Consider the following 23,263-nt stretch of genomic DNA (forward strand, 5'->3'; position numbering starts at 1 on the left):
CTAAGCAAGGTTAGGAGTTACTGAGCAGACTTAGAGCTTGCCAGAAGTGAAAGCAATCCCAAAATTTTGTAGGCTGAACTTTAAATACAAACTTTATGATCTAGATCTGAATCAAATGAAGGTTCGTGTGACATAGGGAAAGGACAGCTGCATTTGGCTTAACATCTGGTTCTGTAGCAGAAGTAAGGTGGAAGGGTCAAATGAGATTATAAAATACGTAATTTGTAAAACATTTTTGTCATTTGACAAGCAAGTAATATTTAGTTCTCTTTGGAGGAAGTACTTATTTCGCAAATTTTTGAAGCTGAAGAGTTTACTGTTTGAGTTAAATTTTTTAGAGTTGACCCTTGTTTTTGTTTTTCCTGAAAAGCATTCACAGCTCTGATGGAGGGCAAAATCAATAAGCAGCTGAAGAAAGTTCTGAAGAAAATAGTAAAAGAAGCCCAGGAACCCTTGGCGGTCGCTGATGCTAAACTAGGAGGGGTTATAAAGGTAAAGTTAGGGTTTTCTTTATTGCCTCCTATAGGAGTTCGCCAGAAGGCATAGTGACTACAAAGTCATGCCACAAATTGTTTGTCACAAGTTCTCATACTTGGTCTATTCTTGGCTATATAATTGGCTTCCCAAACTAAGCATATATTAAGATAACGACAGATACACCACCAAATTATTATTATTATTATTATTGTTATTATTATTTTTGGGTCACACCTGGCGATGCACAGGGGTTACTCCTGGCTCTGTACTCAGGAATTACCCCTGGTGGTGCTCAGGGGACCATACGGGATGCTGGGAATAGAACCCAGGTCGTCTGCATGCAAGGCAAATGCCCTCCCCGCTGTGCTATTGCTCCAGTCCACACACCACCAAATTATTTTAAGTACCATTTTAACTCTGACCCACACCGCCCAGGATTAGGGCATTTATATATATTTTTGTATATGAAGGGTATATAATAGCTCGATATTAAAATTTAAAGTGAATGTGCAGGGTCAGACTGGAAGAGTAAGCTCCCCAACATGAGAAAAAGAATAATTTGACAGTTCTGGAAGTTCAGTCTTTTTTTTTTTTTTTCCTTTTTGTGAGCCTGGCTCTGCACTCAGGAATCACCCCTGGCAGTGCTCAGAGCTCAGAGGACCTTATGGGATGCTGGGAATCGAACCTGGGTCGGCTGTGTGCCAAGCAAACGCCCTACCCACTGTGCTATTGCTCCAGCCCCTGGGAGTTTAATCTTTAGTTATAATAGATACTACATGTAATCACTGTATTCATGAACATTCTCCTAAAACTTGAAATTATAGTATTGTATTATAGGCCTTCCTTTGTGCTCTGCACTTAGGAATCCATCCTGGCACAGGGCTCAGGGGACTGTATGTGGTGCCAGGGATTGAACCCAGGTTTGCTGCATGCAAGGCAAAGCCCCTGAATGCTGTAATATTGCTTCAGCTTACCATTTATGGTGTTTTTTTTTTAAAAAAAAATAAGTTTTGGGTCACAACTGGCTGCGCAGGGGTTATTTCTACCTTCACACTCAGGGATTCCTCCTGGCTGTATTCGGCCGGGAGGGGGGGGCGGCGGAAATAAGGGATGTTTTAAGGCTTTTGAGTCAGATTGAAACTGTAGAGTACTTAGATCAATTATACTATTATTTTCAACAAACACTGAAAATTGCTTTTTATGAAACTATGTGTTTAAATCAGTCATTGTAATATTTTAGTTCAAGGCAGTTTGTATTTCTAATCCACTTGTATGTGTTATAGGAAAAGCTGAATCTCAGTTGTATCCACAGTCCTGTTGTTAATGAGCTTATGAGAGGAATTCGTTCTCAGATGGATGGTTTAATTCCTGGGGTAGAGCCACGAGAAATGGCAGCTATGTGTCTTGGATTGGCACACAGGTAAATATACTGAAAGATGCATCACCTTATATGTTTAATAAGCAACTGTATAGCATTATTTTAAGCATACTATAATATGTCAAAGTCCTCATTTAATCCTCAGACAGGTATTAGGAAGCGAATTGTATACTAACTTTACAGATGAGGAATCTGGTGTCCAAAGTTAATATAGCTAGTAAATGAACAAGCTGGGATTTGAGGACCCAGGCAGTTTTGACTTCATTACCCAGACTCTAAACTTCATATCATCGTAGGTGTTCTCTTTTTGTTGAGGCAAAGGGGATATTTGTGGCAGTGCTCAGGGGACATGTGCCAGCTATAGAGAACAGTGTTTGCTCATGTAGAGCATGCCCTCCAGCCTTGCAAGTATCTCCCAGTCACTCTTAATAGTCATTTTCTACTCTGTAGCGTTAGCTCCTACAATTCTTGAGGTCTTTGCTCTTTTCTTTGCTAAGTAAATCATTTGCTGCTCTACCATGCATGCCCTCAGGTTTTCTTCTGGCCATGCTGCGTGGTACTCAGGCTTACTTTTGGCTTTGTGTTTAGAGATAGCTCCATATGTTGTGCCAAGGATCAAATCCAAGTTGGCCGTGCAAGCACCTTACCTCGTATGCTATCACTTTTTTCCCCTCAGATTTTCTTACCTGCACTGGTTTCTTTGCTTTGTGTGGGTATGCCTTTGCTGCCTGCTTTATTCTAGTTATAATGCTAATATGCATTTTTAAAAAGAAAAACAATAGCTAATACTAAATTAAGACTTAAATGTCTGAATAGTGTGTATAGCACTGCTTTTTTCTTTTTGTTTGTTTGGGAGCCATACCTGGAGGTGATCGGGACTTACTTCTGGCTCTGTGCTCAGGGTTATTCTTGGCAGGCTCTGAGAACCATATAGGGTACCAGGGATCTAACCCAGGTCAGCTGTGTGCAAGGCAAGCACCTTACATGCTGTATTATAGTTACAGCCCTTAGCACTGTTTATTTTTTATTTTAAAATTTTTAAATTGTTATGTGTTTGTTAGGGGGCCATACTAGTCAGTGCTCTGGTGACCTTGCAGTGTTAGATTTCAGGATGCCAGTAGATTGTGCCAGCCCTAGGAGTGATTTTTTTTTTTCCTTTTGGTGTTTGGGCCACACATAGCAATGTTGCGTTACTCCTGGCTCTGTACTTATGAATCACTCCTGGTGATGCTCAGGGGACCAGGGATCAAACCCATGTGCAAGGCCCTATCTGCCGTACTCTGTCTGCCGCCTGGACAGTGATTCTTAATCTGAAATAGTCTGATATCACTTAGAATTTAGCTTATATGGATCGGGTTCTTATATGGGGCTATGTAACTTTTCAAAGGTTTTTTTTTTTTTTTTTTTTTCTTTTTCCCTTTTGGGTCGCACCTGGCTCTGCATTCAGGAATTACTCCTGGCGGTGCCCAGGCGACTATATGGGATGCTGGGAATCAACCCAGGATGGCTGCGTTGTGCTGTTGCCCAGCCCCTAAGGGTTTTTTTTTTTTTAAATTTTTAAATTTTACTTATTTTTTTTAACTTTTCAAAGTTTTAAAATAAATTTCTTCATGATTTTGTTGTTTTCTTTTGGGGCACACCTGTTGGTGTTCAGAGCTTACTCCTGGCTGCGCTCATTGATCTGGTGATGCTTAGGGGACCATATAGGTGCTGGGGTTTAAACCCGGGTCTGCCATGTGCAAGGCAAAAATGCCCTGCCTGCTTTACTGTCACTTCGACCCCCGATTTTTTCTTTATGACTTATAATCACTAAATTTGTGTACATGTTTTATATTGCTGTGTACTCAGGATCACATGAAAATTTCTTGAGTAAAAGAGGTCACATGGAAAGAACTCTGATTTGCACATTTGTCAACCTCTAGAGACACAAGTTAGTTACCAAAATAGAGTTGGATCAGCTACTAACTAGAATCAGTACAGGCCATGGATATTGCTATTTTACAGAGAGCCTTCCGTAACAATGACATAACAAGTCCATAGTATCAGTAATGACCAGTTTAAGAACCTTTTAGGTGGGCTTGAAGCTATAGTCTAGTGGATAGTGCATTTGCCTTGCATGTGACTGACCTGGGTTTGATCCTCTGCTTCCCATATGGACCTCCGCCTCCCCAAACGGAGTAATTCCCAAGTGCATAGTTAGGAATCGCTGGGCATGAGCCAAAAAAGCAAGAAACCTTGAGGAGTGTCAGGGACACACAGCTTCGGCTGGAGTGCATGCTGGAATCCCGGGTTTTATCCCCCAGCACCACATGGTCCTCAAAGCATCGCTTGTGACCCCACAAAAGGAAAGCTTATAATACAGAGCTTATGTATTCAAGGTAGATACCCCAAAAGGCTGGAGTACTTACTTGCCGTGTATTTGCTTATGTATACCAAAACTTCAGATTCATTCTCGTACATAACAAATACTGCTGAGAGTGTCCTGGGGCCTTTAAGTGCTCCTTATTTAGGAGTACAGCTTACACACACACAACAAAATATAACATTTTTCAGATATTGAGATGTTGCACTTTTGGGGCTAGATAGAACAGTGGGTAAGGCTCTTGCCTTCCTTGTGGCTGAATGAGGTTTCATCTCTGGCATCCCATATGGTTCCCCGAGCCACCACCAGGAGTGATTCCTGAGTGCAGAGCCTGGAGTAAGCCCCTGAGCATCATTGGGTGTGTAAAAAAATTTGTTTTTAAATAAAGTTTTGCACATTTTTTCCTCCAGCAGTGGGTATAAAAATACTAATACGGGGGCTGTAGCAATAGCACAGTGGGTAGGGTGTTTGCCTTGCATGCGGCTGACCCCGGGTTCGATTCCCAGCATCCCATATAGTCCCCTGAGCACCGCCAGGGGTGATTCCTGAGTACAGAGTCAGGAGTAACCCCTGTGCATCGCCAGGTGTGACCCAAAAAGCAAAAAAAAAAAAAAACAAAAAAACTAATATGTTGTAAAAGTCATATTGAGCCTTTTTAAATTTTATCACATGGTAGTTACTGTTTGTCATTCCTAATACAGGAGGATAGCAGGCGAAGAAGTATTTTCTTTTTTAATGTATGCTTTCTAGTTTGCATATTGTATTCCTTTTAAGTTTATTTCCCAGTGTAGAAAAGAGTATTATGGAAAGTGATTTAGGTAAAAGTAATTTTAAGATGCTAATAATATGCTTTTCCTGAATTTTATAGTGATTTATTTCCTCCTTTTACCCAGTTTGTCCCGATACCGATTGAAATTCAGTGCAGATAAAGTGGACACAATGATTGTTCAGGCAATTTGTAAGTATGGTTCATTCCAGACTTATCCTATTATATTCCTCTTCCTACTATTAAAACCTAAGTTAATAGGTCATTATCCCATGTCATCGAGTGGCTTTCTTAAAAACTTGACAGAAGCATAACAGTTTTACATTTTTAAATATTTAAGTAGCAGTTGTATTTCTAGAAGAACTGACAGCAGGTACTCAAATACTCAAGATTACTATCAGCCTTAGCTACAAAAATCACTACTAAATTAATACTCATTAGCAGATGAATAGATAAAATATGTCATGAGTAAATATATATGCATGAATATAATAGAATATTATGGAGTCCTGGGGCTGGAGCTATAGTACAGCGGGTAGGGCATTTCCCTTGCATGGGGCTCACCTGAGTTCTATCCCCAGCATCCCATATAGTACTCCGAGCACCGCCAGGAGTAATTCCTGAGTGCAGAGCCAAGAGTAACTCCTGTGCGTTGCCTTTAAAAGGAGTGAAATTCTTATAAAGGCTGGAAGCATGTTTGAAGTTTGAGATCATGTTCAGTCAATAGGTCAGATTTAGAAAGCCAATACGGAGGTATTGTGTGTTTCTACTTAAAAGTTACTAGAATAGACAGAATCACAGGAATATAAAACAGAGGAGGATCAGAGAGATAATACAGTGAGTAAGGCATGTGTTAACGACAGGACCCAGGTTTTTCTTGGTCTTTTATATATAGTCCCCTTAACTCTGTAGATATGGTCCCAACCCAACCATTTCCCCCCACCGCAACCCAAGAATACAAAACAGGTTACAAGAACTTTAGGTCAGATGTGAACGTATTGTTTAATGAAGACATGGTTTCAGTTTGTGGTGGTGAAAATTCTAAAATGGATAGTGTAATAGCTCTACAATACTGTGAAAGTGTTTGATGCCACTGAAACATACACTTGAACAATACTGTGTAAGTGTTTGATGCCACTGAAACATACACTTGAAAATGGCCAAAGTGGTAAATTTTATGTATACTTTACCATAATTTAAACTCCTTTTAAGATGCTTTTTTATTTGTTTGAAATCTGTTGCAGCCTTGTTGGATGATTTAGATAAAGAATTAAACAACTACATTATGCGGTGTAGAGAATGGTATGGCTGGCATTTTCCTGAATTAGGAAAGATTATTTCAGATAATTTGACATACTGCAAATGTCTACAGAAAGTTGGTAAGTTACTTTATAGATTATTTGTGCCTATGTATTGTAATGTAATGTATTTGTCTCTTTTGTTTACAGTAATTCTTTTCCTTAAATACTTCATGAAGATTTTTTATGACTTAGCTTTTTTTTAAATAACACTATCATTGTCATCATGCTGTGCATTGATTTACTCAAGCTGGTGCCAGTAAAGTCTTCATTCGTCCTAACCCTGAGATTTTAACAGCCCCTCTACTTGTCCTTCCCAATTGTGCCGCGTTGGAGGCTCTTTCAGGGGAATGACCCTCTTTCCCCTTTTTAAAATATAGGTATCCTAATGTCTCTTAGATTTTAGAAGCAATAATTACTTTAACTTGAATTTTTATAGACCAGAAAACATTTTTTGGGGGTGAGATCACACCTGACAGTGCTCAGGGGTTACTCCTGGCTCAGGAATTACTCTTAGTGGTGCTTATGGGAACATATGAGATGACAAGGATTGAATCCAGGTTGCTCGTGCTCAAAGCAGGTACTGTAACCACTGCACTATCTCTCCAGCTCCTAGAAAATCATTTAATTTGTTTTTTCTTAAAATGGTTTATTTAGAGGTTGGAGATATGATATGACAGTTAAGGCACTTGCTTTGCATGTGACTGACTCAATTTTGAGTCTTAGTACCATATAAAATTCTGAGCATCGAGCCAGGAGAAAGCCCTGAGGATAGTCAAGTATTGTCCCAAAACTTAAAAAAAAAAACAAAGATTTATTTATGGTAAATATATTTCATAGTGAAAATGTCATTAACAGGGCAACAGACTTGTGGGGGTTCCTAGAATATTGAAAGTAGTACTGTTTTCCATATTACTAGTCTTGTTAGTAGTAATAATAGAGAAATCTAGGATTGTTAATGATGTCCTTAACTTGTTACATTGCCCTTTTAAATTTCTCCCTAGCTTTAGTATAACTGTAATTATAGAATCTTAAACATGTTAAGATATCATGAATCCTATTTCATCACGTAACTTTTCTAAATGTAATTTGCTATTTGTAGGGAAATAGCACTGTTGTCCCATCGTTCACTGATTTGCTTGAGCGGGCACCTGTAACGTCTTCTTGATGAGACTTGTTGCTGTTTTTGGCATATTGAATATGCCACTGGTAGCTTGCCAGGCTCTGCCATGTAGGTGGGATGCTCTCAGTAGTTTGCCAGGCTCTCCGATAGGGACGGAGAAATCAAACCCGGGTTGTAGTGGGGAGATTATCATCAAAGATCAATTTTTTACATTAGGAAAATTACTAGGGGGCTGCAGCAATAGCATAGAGGGTAGGTCGTTTGCCTCGTATGTGACTGACCCAGGTTCGATTCTCAACATCCCATATGGTCCTCCAAGCACTTCCAGGAATAACCCCTGTGCATTGCCAGGTGTGATCCAAAAAAAACAAAAAGAAAAAATAAGAAAATTACTAGGTCTGACTTGTTCACTTTTTGTTTTGTTTGGGCACCCTTTTCTTGGTTTATTTGGCTTTTTCTTTTGATTGGTGGATTTTATATAATTTGTTGAAGAGTGATTCTCCTTCAATGCAAACATTCCATAGGCGATAGGAGGAATTATGCCTCGGCCACACTTTCTGAATTACTACCTGAGGAAGTTGAAGCAGAGGTGAAGGCGGCTGCAGAGATATCTATGGGAACAGAGGTTTCAGAAGAAGATATTTGTAACATTTTGCATCTGTGCACTCAGGTAAAATGTACACATTGAGTTGTAGTTGTGATGGTAGTGGTGCTATAATCTGATGGCTATGATGATTTTAAAATTTACACTTGCCTGATAAGTAAATATGAGGGTGTTCAGTCACTACCTCATCTGATGCCATCTTGATTTATATGCACAGGGAATATACACTAGTGTGTAATATTTTGTTAGCATTGTCGTAATAATAAGTTACACATTCAGTGAAAAGACAGATATATCTGTTTTTTAGATTTAATCCAGAGCCTCATAGATAATGAATCATGCTGTCCACCCCTAAGCAATATGTGCTACCCTGTAAAAAATATGCACGCGGTAGGGTGTTCGAAGGCTTTCTGGGTGGCTCTCCCTTGCTGCCCGCGTTCAGTGCTCTTGAGCCACTGTGTGTGGACTGGATCAGGACAGCTATTGGCGATGGCCAAGAGAAGGAAGAACAAGGGCCAAGCTGGTTGCTGATTAGTTGCCATTTATTCAATCTCTGTCTCTCCCATCTCACATACTCTTCATTCCTCCCCGTTTTCTTGCCCTTCATTCCTAGATCCCCCTTTCCCATCTTACACTCTTAGTTTATGTAGCAATCATGTAGGGTGGTGATACAAAGGTTGGGTTGAACATTAACAAATCAAAGAGGTAAAACCACTCCTCCAGGAGATTAACTCAAGGACAAAATCTCATTTAAGGAGATTACTCCAGATTACTAAGAGATCCTCTCAAGGGCAGGATTCCATCCAGGGTGTGTTGCTTTCTTCTTTGCCCAGCTAGTAATCCACTTAAATAGTTGTAGTAAATTCTAACATTTTTAGCAATGTCATTCTGTATGAGCATAGTAAGAGATATATCAAGCTTAAAATTTGGTTCTTCCTGAGGACATCTCACTATATATTCCAGACCACAGTCCTCAGGCAGGTTAGTCTTCCTAACCCCAGCAGGGTCCTTATCCAGTTACCTCTTTTGGGTTGTGACCAAGTTTGTCCATGAACGTGCTCTTAACTTACAGTTAAGTATTATGGCGCTTGGCCTGACCCATTTCGATGCCAGGGTACCTCATAGCTTGTCCTGGGTCCATTCAGTCCTTTGTCGGGACCCTGCTTTTTGGGGTGCTAGGAACTAAGGGCAACTGAGTCGAGAAAGCAGATGCCCAGGAATGAATATTATTTGGAGTCAATTAACTCCCAAGTTACAAAAGCATAATATTAACTGTCTTCCTGTGTCCATATAGAAAGGACATTACTTTGAGATAGACTATGCAAAAGACATACCGTACAGTGCAAGTTTAGTCTTCTTCGAAGGATCTGATCTTACAAGCTAACAGAATCTGAGTAGGGAAAAAGGTAATTAACTGGTTGGGAAGGAGAGCACAGAGAAGAGTTTACAGATACACAAAGGAATGGGAAAGACTCGAGAGCAGTGTGATGGGTGTAATCCAGTAAACCTAACTTCCCTGGGCACGGCTGAAAGGACAAACCAATGTTATCCTGCACTACCCCCTGGAGGTTTTTTGCTAGTTTGGTTTTGAGGTCATATTTAGTGCTATACAGGGGACCCTGAATTGCTAGGGATTGATCACGGGCTTTCCAAATGGAAGACAAGTGCTCCATTATACTGACCTACATTCCCAGTTTCCTTTAAGTATTTGGTTTTTGTTTGTTTGGTTTTGTTTCATTTGGAGACCATACTCAGTAGAGCTAGGGCTGCTCCTAGCTCTGTTTGGAGATCAATACCAGCAGTGTTTATGGGGTACCATGTGGTGCCAGGAATCAATATTTGAGCGTCCTGCAGCAAAGCATGCAGTATCTCTCCAGCCCCTCTTAGAATGATTTTGTTGTTTGATTGTATTTTTTAAAATTTTTATTGGGCAGGGCTTATTTGTGCCACACTCAGTGGTGCTCAGAGATTACTACCGGTGATAACTCCAGACCATATATGCAGTGCCACGGATCAAATCTCCTTTGGCTGCATGCAAAAACAAATAACTGCTTTACTATCTTTCTGGCTCTAAAGTGGATTTTTTTTTGGGGGGGGGGGTTTGTTTTTGTCTTTTGGGTCACATCCAGCAATGCACACTCAGCAATGCACAAAGAACCTGGATCTGCCATCAAGGAGTCATTCGTGGCAGGCTCAGGGGACCATTTGGGATACTAGGCTCAAACCTGGGTCAGTTGCATGCAGGACAAGCATCCTACCCGAAGTGTTATTGATCAGATACTTTGGAGTGTTTTAATATGATATAGGTAACATGTTAGGTAGTGTAATTATTTGTTTATATTGTCTGTTAAATCTTTATAACAGCTGATTTATAGGAAATAAAGTAAAGGGTGTTTTTTGAGTTGAACAGCTGCTCTGTAACAGTATAGGATTCTGGTGATGTGAGATATCTTAAGGCATTGGTGATTTGCTCAACTTTGTTCTTTATGCTAGGTGATTGAAATCTCAGAATATCGAACCCAGCTCTACGAATATCTACAAAATCGAATGATGGCCATTGCACCCAATGTCACAGTCATGGTTGGTGAATTAGTTGGAGCACGACTTATTGCCCATGCAGGTGATGGTTTCAATGTAATTTGTAAACATGAGTAGACTTAGTGTATCTTATTTAGGAAATAAGAGACACAAGTACTTACTAATCTTTAAACTATAGTTATTAAAGAAATTTTAGTTAGTAAGTAGAAATAGGTGGTTGATGGTAAGGACAAAGGACCAAGTGTTCAATGATGATTTTTGTTTGCATGCCTGATTCCTTTTGGTTAATGAAGGCATCTATAGTCACTACCTCTTCTGAGACACTGATGATGGTCCATTGTCAGGTTTTTGTGGTGGTGGGGGAGAAGCTTCCAAAGCCATGCTCAGGGTCATTTTTGGCAATTCTGGTTTAATGGGAGGCTCCCAGAATCATGGGCCATTCCCAGTGTGGTCAGGGCACCGTGTAATGGAAATCAGACGGGGGTCAGGAAGCCACACGTGTGCCCTAACTCCTCTGTTTCTCCATCTGGTTGAACTATATTTTAATGCTAGATTTGAGTAATGAGATGAAAACCAAAGTATTAAATCACTACTATAAATGATTTGTAATATAATTTAATACCTGTGTATAATAATAATGTTACTTTGCTGTGCTACTAAAAGTTATTTAATTGAATACTTCGAATGAAGTTTTACAGAAGATTTTCTTGTTTTTGAATCGCATCCAGTGGGTGCTTGGGAGACCTTGGGATCAAAACCAAGGCTCCTCCTACATTCATAATTTTTTATTTTATAAAGTAGTTCACAATATTTGATTTCATTTAATACTCAAACACCAATCCCACAACCATTACACCTTTCCACTACCATATTTTAAATATTTCCATCGCGAACCCCAAAACCCTGCCTCAAAGCAGAATGAAATAATATATTTTGTATTGATACGAAAAACGGCTGAGAATGCTACAAAAAAAGTATCATTAGAGCAAAGAGGGTGAGCATTGTTATATTCCACTGAGGGGCCATTAAGTCCCTCTATAAGAGATCACTAACGTTGTTAGAAGTGGAGCCTTGTGAGCTTTTATGTATATATCTAAAGAAAATATTTTTTCCCCTGAGATTTGTTGCCTCCTGCTTTGAACTCCATCAGATGTGTTGCGGTAGAGTGTGGGTAGTGTATGAAATGTTCAGGAATAGGTTCCCTCGTGGGTGAGGGTTAGCCTGAGTATGTGGAGAGTGGCCGTGAGCATGGCGGTGGTTGAGTTCTGGAGGTTTTCGGCTGTTGGGGCTGGATCCTTTGGGGGGAGGGAGGGCTCTCACCTGCCCCCTCTGGGGCACCCCGAATGAAACAGCCTGGCATGGGGTCTGGCAGCATGGTTATGGCGTAAGGCTCCTACATTTAAAGTATGTGCTCTAGCTCTATTTTGAGCCATCTCCTCTATTCCCTATCACATTGACTACTCCAAAGTGTTCAGAAGAGCTCCTTTAGTTGGATCACTAATCAGACATATATTCCCTTCAGATACCCTCAGTTGCAAGATTCAGATCACTGGGACTAGTTTGTCTGCATCCAAAACCTCAGAGTTTAGGTAGATTTATAGCTCTAAGAGATAAAGGGTTTCTAGGGCACATACTTGGCAGAATTTAGGCTATCCCTGACCGCCCCTCTCCCCATTTAGCGATCACTAGTCCCTAGAGTTGAACTTTTCACATCTGGTGAGCACTTTTTTTATAAATTTATTTATTTTATAATTAGTGAATCACTGAGGATACAGTTACAGAGTTACACATTTTTGTGCTTGTGTTTCCCTCATACAATGTTTGAGAACCCATCCCTCCATCAGTGTCCATTCTCCACTACCAGTGAACTCAGTATCCATCCCCCCCCCCCCCCCCCGCCGTGGCAGGGCATTCCCTTTTGTTCTCTCTTTCCTTTTGGGTGTTGTGGTTCACAATAGGGATATTTAGTGGCCATCGTGTTCAGTCTCTAGTCTACTTTCAGCACGCATCTCTGTTCCTGAGCAGGATCTCCATCCACATTTTACTTGGTGTTCCCTTCTCTATCTGAGCTGCCTTTCCCCCAGCATGTGAGGCCAGCTTCTAAGCCATGGTGGTGAGCACTTTTAGCAGATCTCCTGAGCATGTCTTCCTTAGGACAAACAAAATGCGAGAATTTTTTCACATGGTTGGTTCTTTTTTTTTTTTTTCATAAGGTTGTTCCTATTAATTGACTACATTCAGCATTTCAACACCAATTCCACCACCATTTTGAATTTTTCCACCACCATTCAAGCCTGCCTGCCAGGGGCATATATTAGATAATGTATTTTCTATTGCTTGTGAATATCATGAGAAGTCGTGCGGCCACAAAAGTCGCCATGCGTTTCTGGAATTCTAAAGTTGTAAATGGTAAATGGTTGGGGTCCAAAAACATCTCTGTAAGGAACTAATCATTCTCAACCATTTTGAGATTCATTTGGGAGTCTCTGGATCAAGGCTGCTGATGTGCTGAGATGGTGCCCAGAGGTAGATTGTGGGTGTGACAGCCAGGACCCCAAGCTGGTGGGGAGACGGGAAGGGATGGCCTCCGCTGCTACCAGGTGGCCTGGAGCTGTAGTCCTTGAACCCGTGTACCTGAATTTTGCTTCTGGAAGTTTGTGGTCACTGTGGTTTTGTCTGGAATAGGTGGAGAGGGCACACCCGCTCCATCTGAGGTGCCCCGGTAGAATTGGCTCAGTATGAGGTCCAGAGAGATCTCCAGCGAGCTGCTGTCTTTCAACGTGTTTGGTTCTACAAAGATGTCCTGATTGTTTGGTTCTTTTGTTTTCTGTATCTAAAGTAGAATATTTGGTATCAAAAATAAATGTCAACAAATGGTGGCTTTATGGGGCTCTTGCCCTGCATGTGGCCAACTTGAGTTCCATCCCTGACATCCTGTATGGTGTGTCCCATCTCACCCCCAAACACACTAGAAGTGATTCCTGAGTGTGGGCCCAGAAGTAACTCCTGAGCAACGCCAGGTGTGGCCTCATCCCCCAAAAATGGAGACATGCGAAATATATATAGGGACTAGGCTGTCTGAGTGATAGTACAGGCGATATAGATAGGTGCTTGCCTTGTGTATATGTATGACCAAGGTTCAAATCCTCAGGGGAAAGAATATTATTGCCCACACATTGAGCCATTAGTAGCCTCTGAGGACCATTGTGTGTGGCTATCCAAAAACTGCAGGGCTAGTGATTGAGTGGTGTTTCTCAGCATAGCCATGGGATCTTGCTGTGACATGTTGCTAACAAGCTTAACCTTTGATTTGTTATAGATGCTCATCTGAAATCTCTGCCTGGGTTGCTAAGGGAAAGCCCAGTGTTTTAAATATATGCATTCCCTTCTAATTACGTCTTTTCTTTTAAGGTTCTCTCTTGAATTTGGCCAAACATGCCGCTTCTACCGTACAGATTCTTGGAGCAGAAAAGGCACTCTTCAGAGCCCTCAAGTCTAGACGAGATACTCCTAAATACGGGCTCATTTATCATGCTTCACTTGTAGGCCAGTCAAGTCCCAAACACAAAGGAAAGGTGAGTTAGTTATTTATAGTAGGCCAATTTTTTTTTCTCTTCCAAACAGCTTATTTTTTCTCCTTTGTTTTATGTAATAAGTAGTTTTAATAATTGGTAAGTCCTTTAAATAAAAAGCACTTTGTACACTGAGATTGTTATTGCAAAGCTAGAGAGATGAAGCAGAGGGTAAGGCACTTGTCTTTGACCCTGGTTCAGATCTTTGCCCCATGAAAGGTCTTCTGAGCACTGCTGGGTGTGACCCAGAAAAAAACTAGGGCGGGGGGATAGTACCATGAGTAGGGTACTTAGCCTTGCATGCTGCTGACCCAGGTTCAATCCTCAGCCCCTTTTTAATAGCCCTATGAAACAATAGGTTCCTCTCTACAAATGAGGAAATTGTGAATTAGATAAAATAGTAAATTTTAAAGTGACGTGAGAAAGAACAGGTTCTTTTAGTTAGCTAAAATTAAATCAGCTTGAAAAATAAACTTCAAATACTTGAAAGAAGTTTTTTCCCCCCTCACATCCCGCAGTGCTCAGGGCTTACTCTTGTCAGGCTCAGGGGCTCAAATGGGATACTAGGGATAAAACCCAGGTCTGATTGTTGCAAGACAAACACCCTAGTCACTGCACTATTTCTCTGGCCCAGTATTTGAAAGTATGTTATAAGAGAAAGGGATGGCTACACTTTTTTGCAGGAGTGACCTCATGAGTCTAGAAATAATGTCAGTCTACCAGAAACTTAAGAAAAGTGTTGGGATAGTCGTGTGGACCAACTTTAGATGAGCTACTTAAGATCTTTTTGTCCACCAAAATTATGTTATGGTAAGGCACTATACCGTGATTTAAATATAAAATAGGTGACTTGAATTGTTCAATTCATAATACTTTGTAATTCTTCAGTTTGAAAACACTAGAATGAATAGCAGAGTGATTTTCTGATAAAATCATGAGATTTTTATATCCCAATTTGGAATGTAATTTGAGTACCTTTGTGCTTTTATGTTCTATTAGATTTCTCGAATGTTGGCAGCCAAGACTGTTCTGGCTATTCGGTATGATGCTTTCGGTGAAGATTCCAGTTCTGCCATGGGAGTTGAGAACAGAGCCAAATTAGAGGCCAGGTTAAGGAGCTTGGAAGATAGAGGGGTAAGAAACATTCTGCCTATTGCAGAATTGCTCTGTATTAAAAGCTCAGCAGTTTATATGTGCAGAGGGATTTTATTTCGTAAAAACTTTTGTGAAACATTTATATACTTGTATATTATATATTGTATTGTTTTTGTGCTTGCTCTTTGGTTTTCCTTATCATCACCAAAACTTGATGTGAGATAGAGTATTTGCAATTAAGCTGCTTTCTGGATCAGTTGATAAACTACTATAAGGAGATTTAGAAAATCATTTATAGCTTGCTCTTTAATCCTCTCTTGAACACATCACACTTGCTATCTCGATGTTTCTTTGCCTGCCTATTTCTAGAGAAGCCTGTATTCCCTCAAATATGTATTTCTCTCTCACCTTACATCTTTCTAAATAAGTTTCAATAAAATCTTGCTTCACTTAAAAAGAAAATATTGATAATTTTTCTTTTTTTAGATACGGAAAATTAGTGGAACAGGAAAAGCTTTAGCAAAAGCAGAAAAATATGAACATAAAAGGTGAGTATATTGGGGCTGGAGCAATAGCACAGCGGGTAGGGCGTTTGCCTTGCACGCGGCCGACCCGGGTTCGATTCCCAGCATCCCATATGGTCCCCTGAGCACCGCCAGGAGTCATTCCTGAGTGCAGAGCCAGGAGTAACCCCTGTGCATCGCCAGGTGTGACCCAAAAGGCAAAAAAAAAAAAAAAAAATGTGAGTATATTTGTGGTAGATGGATGAATGGTTTTTCTAATTAAAACATTAATTATTGACTTTCTGGGGATGTCCACCAGTGAATTGAGGCCCTTGAAGTGGTTCAGGTTCATGAAGAGAGGGAGGGCCTGAGTATGTTTTATTGCTCCTTGGAGACCATGTCACACCCTAATCACTGTCATATCTCCCAACCCTAATTATTGGACAAATTTTACTTTTTTTTTTCTTTTTCTTTTTGGGTCACATCTGGTGATGCTTACGGGTTACTCCTGGCTCTGCACTCAAATTACTCCTGGCAGTGCTCAGGAGACCATGTAGGATGCCAGGGATTAAACCCAGGTTGGCTCAGTGCATGGCAAATATACTGTCACTCCGATTCCTGCTGACAGTTTTAAACCTCACAATTGTGAGGTTTTGAGTTGGATTTTAGCAGTACCTGGGCCCCTGAGCACTGCCAGGTATAATTCCTATATAAATGAAAGGGAGTTTAACAAGAGATCAGTACTAGACTGTAGAGAAAGCTGTAGCCCCAATGTTTTTTCTCATTTTATAAATTTTCCATTGTAAATATGTAGTGACCACGTATTATGTGATTAGAAGGGCTACTCCTGGCACAGTGGTCGGCACATTTATGACAGTGATCAGGAGACCATGTGGTGCTGGGTGCTGAACTGGGGGTCCCACCATATGTAAAGCAGCACTCCAGCTCTTTGATCCATTTCCCCTAACCTGTAGTTGTGTTTTTATTTTTATTTACATTTTTAACTTCTAAACTAAAGATCCGTGAGTCTAATAGTCAGCTTAGAAGGTAGAATATTCCTTTGTATAGAATAATTGTTTCAGATAATTCTGTGATGTCATACTTCAAACTTTTTTAACACATTCAGTTAAAGCTAGTTAAAAAATTAAATTCACATTTACATACTTGTTATCTTGATTTTTTATTTTTTGCCTTGTTAACAATTAAGCAGCCTGGTTTTTCACTGAATCCAGTACAGTCAAGAGGAATAACCAGTATGCATCTGTTGTTTAACTGCCTCTTCAGAAGGTTATTTTATTTGATTTTTTTAAGTTAAATTTTACAATGTTCTAACATTAGGATATGAGATTTTCTCTTCTTCCCATTAAAAATTTCTTTTACCATAATCACCATTTTGATTAATCAATTTACCTAGCTTATCTCTTTAAGTTTCAAACATGAAACTCGAAACATGAAACATTAATCCTCTTTGCCTTGGAAACTGTTAGTATTCATAAAGTAGTATTCATAAGTTGTCATTAAGGATAGCAATTTAGAAAAGCTGAGGGAGAATACGAGGTAGAGGTTTTGGACTTGCTTGCCACGTACATGGGTTTGATCCTCAATATCATGTATGGCTGGTCCCCTGAGCACTGTGGATGTGACCTAATAAAATCCAAAACAACATTGTATATTAATGAGATATCGAATGCTGTTTGCCTTAGATTTTAGTGGTAGATGTTAAGATCTTTTTAAACTTTTGGCTCTTTCAGTGAAGTGAAGACTTATGATCCATCTGGTGACTCTACACTGCCAACCTGTTCTAAAAAACGCAAGATAGAACAAGTAGATACAGAAGAAGTTACTGAAAAGAAAGCTAAAAAACCCAAGATTAAAATTAAAGGTTAGTTTTTAATTTTAAAGTGTTGCTTTACATTCCCTAATTTAATAAATGTGTGTTATTTATGTAGAAGTCTTTTTTTTTTTCCATTTTGGGTCACACCTGGTGATGCACAGGGGTTTACTCCTGGCTCTGCACTCAGGAATTACTCCTGGCGGTACTCAGGGGACCATATGGGATGCTGGGAATCAAACCCGGGTCAACGCCCTACCCGCTGTAGTATCGCTCCAGCCCCTTACGTAGAAGTCTTTAGCCTTTCCCCTCCCCACTTGTTTGGGGGCCTTACCCAGTGGTACCCAGGGGGATCATGTAGTACAATTTTTCTTACCCTTCTTTTAATTGTTTCTTCATGTTATGTTGGTAAGTATGACTGGAGGTCACATGCCAGGTTGTAATGCTTTTTGAGCGTAGCATTCCACATTGGATGCTTAATCAGAATGAAAGGATTTTTACATCTAGTTTTTCTTTGTGAGCAACACCCAGTGGTGCTTAAGGATCAGTCCTGATGGGCTCAAGAGACCGGATGGGGTATTGGAGAGCAAACCTGGATCATCCACATACAAGGCAAGAGAGCCTTAACTTGCTGTACTCACATTGGTCCCAGGAAATTTTTTTTTTAATTGAACAGATTTTATAGTTTGCTGCAGGTTGACTTTAGGTTGACCTTGTGGCTACTCACTATAGCATAGCGGGTAGGGCGTTTGCCTTGTACACAGCTGACCTGGTTTCAATTCCTCCACCCCTCTCAGAGAGCCCAGCAAGATACCAAGAGTATCTTGCTTGCATGGCAGAGCCTGGCAAGCTACCCATGGTGTATTAAACAGTAACAAGTCTCACAATGGAGACGTTACTGGTGCCCGCTCAAGCAAATCGATGAGCCACGGGATGACAGTGACAGTGAACAGATTTTGGCAATTAAAGTGATAACATTGTTAATTGTGTCTTTTACGTTTATCCTATTCAGTTGAAGTGGAGGAGGAGGAAGAGGAGGAAGCAGCAATGGTAGTGGAAGAAGAACAGGAAACATCTGTGAAAAAGAAGAAGAAAAAAGACAAAAAGAAACACATAAAAGAAGAACCAGTTTCTGATGAGGAGCCATGCACCAGCACAACTGTTATTGTATGTTTGCTTTTAATGCTAATACATTTGCTCAGACTGGAATTTTGTCTTTTATGTAGATGAAACTGACCAGGTGGATTATTTTTTCTTATTGTGAGCCCATGTTAATGTCTGTTAGCTTTTCTTGTTTTTTAATTTTTATTGAATCACCATGTGGAAAGTTACAAAGTTCTCAGGTTTATGTCTCAGTTATACAATATTCAAACACCCATCCATTCACCAGTGCCCATATTCCACCACCAAAAACCCCAGTATACCCCCCGCCTCCCCCACCCCCAACTGTAAAACTGATGAATTTCACTTCATTTTCTCTTTACCTTGATTACGCTCCATATTTCAACACAAAACTCACTATTATTGTTGGAGATTCCCCTCAAGAAAGACAGCCCTACTACCAAGGTAGCATTTGATAGTTTTCCATTAAAAGATTGTATGTTTTCAGTTTTTAGAAAAGGTCGCGCGCGGTTCGGAGTTGTCCCAGTCTGGCATCCCATAGCCATGTTAGTTGCTGCTCAGTGTCGCCGGGGCTCCATCTGGAGAGGTTGTGGTGGCTGCACCTCATCCGTCTGGATCCCCGGTGTTGCTGGCCCGGTTTCGGGTCCGGAGCATTCTCCGGCCGCGTTGCTCGCCAGAACGCCCTGACCAGGTGGATTTTATTAAAACAATTTTTATTGAGGGACTGGACCCAGGGCCACCTGTGCTCTTATACGGTTATATCTCAGACCCCTTATATTTCTAAATTTTAGTTTTATTTCCAGAGTTTGTCTCAAGAGAACAGATACCATTTACTTTTTCATAAGGAAAAGTTACTTTTCACAGTTCTTTAAAAAGCATTCTTGTGATTCTTTTCAGAGTTCAGAGAAAAAGAAGAAAAAGAAAAAAAAGAGAGATGATGAGGACTAACGGAAGGGAACCATAATTGAATTCACCTGGATACATCATGCTTAGGATTATCAGGAATGCACCAGAGATACTCTGCAGTAATCTAAGGGAGACTGGAGAAAACAAAATGATTGTGTATATTTGTCACATGGCATAAACTGCTAACTTTAATATATCATTTCTTAGAGTCTTTGTTATACAAATAAAAATATTTTCTTTGTATTTTAAGGCAGTTCTGTGATCTCTTTATATTAGGTAGAAAATCCTCGGTCCTTTTTTTATATTTTATCTAGCTTTGAAGATCATTGTTTTGCTAGTTGTGAATGGTTGACTTGAAATGGCTGTTTTGTAGGCAGTGACTCCATGAACCATTTTAAGAACCTCACTGTTTCTCTTGCCTTTTTGGACTGCCTTTCATTTCCTCCTTAATATTTTGTGTTTACTAAATAAAACTGTTTTGTGTTTAAGATTTAAAAGTAAGTGAGCAAAACGTATTAGTGTATCTTCAAAAAGAAAAAACATTTGTGGATAAAGTTACTCTTTTTCATAGTTTTAAAACGTATCAAAATTACTATACTCTAAGCCCTGATTTGCTTCTAAAGAAATCCAAACTGACTTTTTAAAAGGTAATGCTTGGCTGAAGAGAGATAGTACAGCTGGTAGGGTGCTTGCCTTGCACACAGCTGACATGGGTTCGATCCCCAGCATCCCTTTATGGCCCCTAAGCATAGGAGTTATTTCTGAGCGCAGAGCCAGGAGTTAGCTGTGAACACCACAGTGTGTGGCCCAAAAACAAACAAAAAGGCAATACAAATGATTTTTACAGTGTAAAGATCAAGGGGGAAAAGGGAAAAGATAAGCTAGAAAAATATAGGAGTGAGGTTATAAACCAGTGCAGAATATAAAAGCTTTGTTACTAAAAGAAAGCTTTTATTGTGTGAACAGTTAATGTGATTGATCTGGTTGATAGACATCATAACATTCACAGGACTTAAATGTGGTTTTTAAATCATATCTGTGTATGCTACAGGCATACACATACTGAGTTTTAGTTCTAGGCATACTAAAGTATCAATTTAGCGGACTGAAGAGGTAGCATGGCAGATAGGGTGTTTGCATTACATGCAGCTGACCTGGGTTTTATCTCTGGCATCCTATATATTCCATTAAACCCCACCAGGAGTAATCCCTGAGCACTGCCAGGTGAGGCCCAACAGACAGTTTAAGCATTGTCTTCCTCTCCAGTGGATGGGGTGGGGCAACAATAATATCCTTGGGCGTAATTGGAGGGTTCTTTGTTCACTTAATTTTTCTGAATAAAGAGGTTAGTAGGGCAAATTAGTTGGGAAAGCTTTCAGTGGTAAAAGTATCAACTGAAACGTCAAATCACAGAGCTCTCCTTTCGACTCCCCCACCCTATAACCCGCACACCTGATTTTTAAGTAATGCTGGGAATCAAAGCCAGGGCCTCACATGCAAGGCAGGCATTCTGTCACTAACCCTACAGTCCCCAGTCCCTCAGTGCTTCAGTTTACTAAATTTGAAATGTCAATTTTCCCTTTTTATAGACTGGTTGGTTTATAGAAAAATTAGTAAATTTACATAGATGTAAATTCACTTCAAGTTTAGATATTTTGAGGTAACTGCATGAAGTTACATGTACACCATAAGCATAATTCTGTAATGAAATTGATTATTTTTGCTCCCTAGGAGGATGTTGTCATTTGTATCTCTTCACAGTATCCAGGCACATTCTTGATTTGTGACAGAAACAGATTTTTTTACCCTGAAAGCGTTGTATGAAAGTGGCCCTTGCTGTTAATAAAGTACCCCTGGTTGATTTCAATAGTCTACAGGTCTGGGAAAAACCTTGAATCTGGGTTACCGGCTGCCCTAAGTACTGAAGTCCTAGCTATTTAAAACTCTACCCAAGGGCCAGAGAGATAGTACAGTGGTTAAGGCACTTAGCTAGCAGACAATTTTCTATTTTTAATTTTGGTTTTGGGGGCCGTTCTCGGTGGTGATCAAGACATCTAGGAACCGAAAGGCATGCATGTAAGGCATATGCTAACCCACTGAAATGTCTCTCTGGCCTCTATTGTCTATGTGAGAAACACCAAACTTGAAGCAGGTTAAAAAAGCAAGTAAACTAGTAATAAAACATCTTAGGAAAACAAAGAAAACCCCAAACTTGCAAATGACAACATTTCCTTCTTCAGTTAACTAAAAACTTGACAGAATGTGCTGAATCAGTGTCTAAACCAGGCTCACCATTTCTTTTCTTTGGAGTACTTCTAGTTTTGATGGTCTTTATGTTGCTGTTTCATTATAAACAAAACTACTGAATACCTTTGTTTATATTCATGTACTTGTGTTCATATAGGATAAATTTCTGTGTCAGGGATTAAGTGTAAAATAGTGCCAGTTTGCCTTCAAAATATTCTAATTTGCATATTAAATTCAGTATTGCTAAGAGAAATCTGCTATCAGGAGTTTTTTTCTGGGGGGGCTACACCTAGCAGTGTTCAGGGCTTACTCCTGGCACTGTGTTCAGGGATCGTTCTTGGCTGGGTTGGGGGACCATATGGGTACCAGGGATTGAACCTGGGTCAGCTGTGTGCAAGGCAAGTGTTTTAACTGCTTTCTATCTATCTGCTTTCTATACTATCAGGCCCCAGGATAATCATCATTTTCTCCTCACCAACTCCTTAGAACACTATGTGGTAAAATTAAAGAATACATATATTAATTTGGGACATAGATGTGGCTCCATGGTTGTTTACTTCACTTATATATGTGTGAGGCCCTAGGTTTGATACCCAGCACTGAATTTCTTGAATTTAAGTGTCTTCCCTCCTGTGTCACTCACTCCTCAGCCGCTCCCAGCTTTGAGCTACTTCAGTGATGCTCAGGGCTTCCACCTGACTGCTTTGGGACTATTCAAGGCTCTCAGGACCATTTGGGGTGCTGGGAATCAAACCCTAGTCAGGCATGTGCAAGCCAGACACTCTGCCTCTACTTTCTTTGGTCCCTGAACTAAGTATCTCTTTTGGTTTTTGTTTGGGGGCTACATCTGCCAATGCTTAGGGGTTATTCCTGGCTCTGGGCTCAGGGATCACTCCTGTCAGTGCAAGGCAAACACGCAACCTGCTTTGCTCTTTCTCTAGCCCTTGCCATTTATTTTATTTTGATTTTGGGGCTACACCCGGCGATGCTCGGGTTACTCATGGCAGTCCTCTGGGAACTATATAGGACAAACCCAGGTCAGCCATGTGCAAATTATGTGCCTTATTTGTAATACTCTACAGTTCCTTAAGTATCTTTTAACTGGATGATTTTCTCATTCTACTTCTTAAAATTTTGTAGTCATAAACTGTATAAAACTATTCAAGGTTATAGCGTCTTCTGCTACTAATCCAAATAGGAAAATTGAGAAAAACTATCCCTTCAATGTACTACCCCTGTGCCTTGGAGGACTGTCAACTAAATAATGACTAGTAAGTTAGTGTCCCCACCCAAGTTCATGTAACATTGACAACACTTTTCTGTTCGGTTAATTAAGGAAAATGTATGGATGTCATTAATTAAGCACTTTAATGTCAGGCATTATATGTGATGAGTATACAGATGTTAATCAATTTGTGTTTTTCCTTTATGCTTGAAAATT

General features: G+C 40.1%; 1 protein-coding gene and 2 non-coding genes across 3 annotated transcripts in view; all 3 read left to right on the top strand.

The window, feature by feature from the left end:
- NOP58 (NOP58 ribonucleoprotein) overlaps positions 1–22,075 on the top strand; it is a 32,187-nt gene extending 10,112 nt beyond the window's left edge. The window contains exons 4-15 of the mRNA XM_004601280.2: positions 371–492; positions 1,761–1,897; positions 5,111–5,175; positions 6,228–6,362; positions 7,929–8,074; positions 10,502–10,628; positions 13,958–14,121; positions 15,118–15,252; positions 15,700–15,761; positions 17,468–17,598; positions 18,560–18,714; positions 19,567–22,075. Of these exons, the coding sequence (XP_004601337.1) occupies positions 371–492; positions 1,761–1,897; positions 5,111–5,175; positions 6,228–6,362; positions 7,929–8,074; positions 10,502–10,628; positions 13,958–14,121; positions 15,118–15,252; positions 15,700–15,761; positions 17,468–17,598; positions 18,560–18,714; positions 19,567–19,617 (1,430 nt within the window). The 3' untranslated portion in view covers positions 19,618–22,075. The remainder of the gene's footprint in view (positions 1–370; positions 493–1,760; positions 1,898–5,110; positions 5,176–6,227; positions 6,363–7,928; positions 8,075–10,501; positions 10,629–13,957; positions 14,122–15,117; positions 15,253–15,699; positions 15,762–17,467; positions 17,599–18,559; positions 18,715–19,566) is intronic.
- Positions 8,125–8,209, top strand: LOC129400213 (small nucleolar RNA SNORD11B). Its single transcript, XR_008627529.1, has one exon. It is a non-coding gene; the product is annotated as a small nucleolar RNA SNORD11B (small nucleolar RNA).
- On the top strand, positions 10,788–10,870 carry LOC129400212 (small nucleolar RNA SNORD11). The gene has a single exon (XR_008627528.1). It is a non-coding gene; the product is annotated as a small nucleolar RNA SNORD11 (small nucleolar RNA).
- Positions 22,076–23,263: the final 1,188 nt, after the last annotated feature.

The sequence above is a fragment of the Sorex araneus genome, chromosome X (assembly GCF_027595985.1).
Source record: "Sorex araneus isolate mSorAra2 chromosome X, mSorAra2.pri, whole genome shotgun sequence".
NCBI lineage: Eukaryota > Metazoa > Chordata > Mammalia > Eulipotyphla > Soricidae > Sorex > Sorex araneus.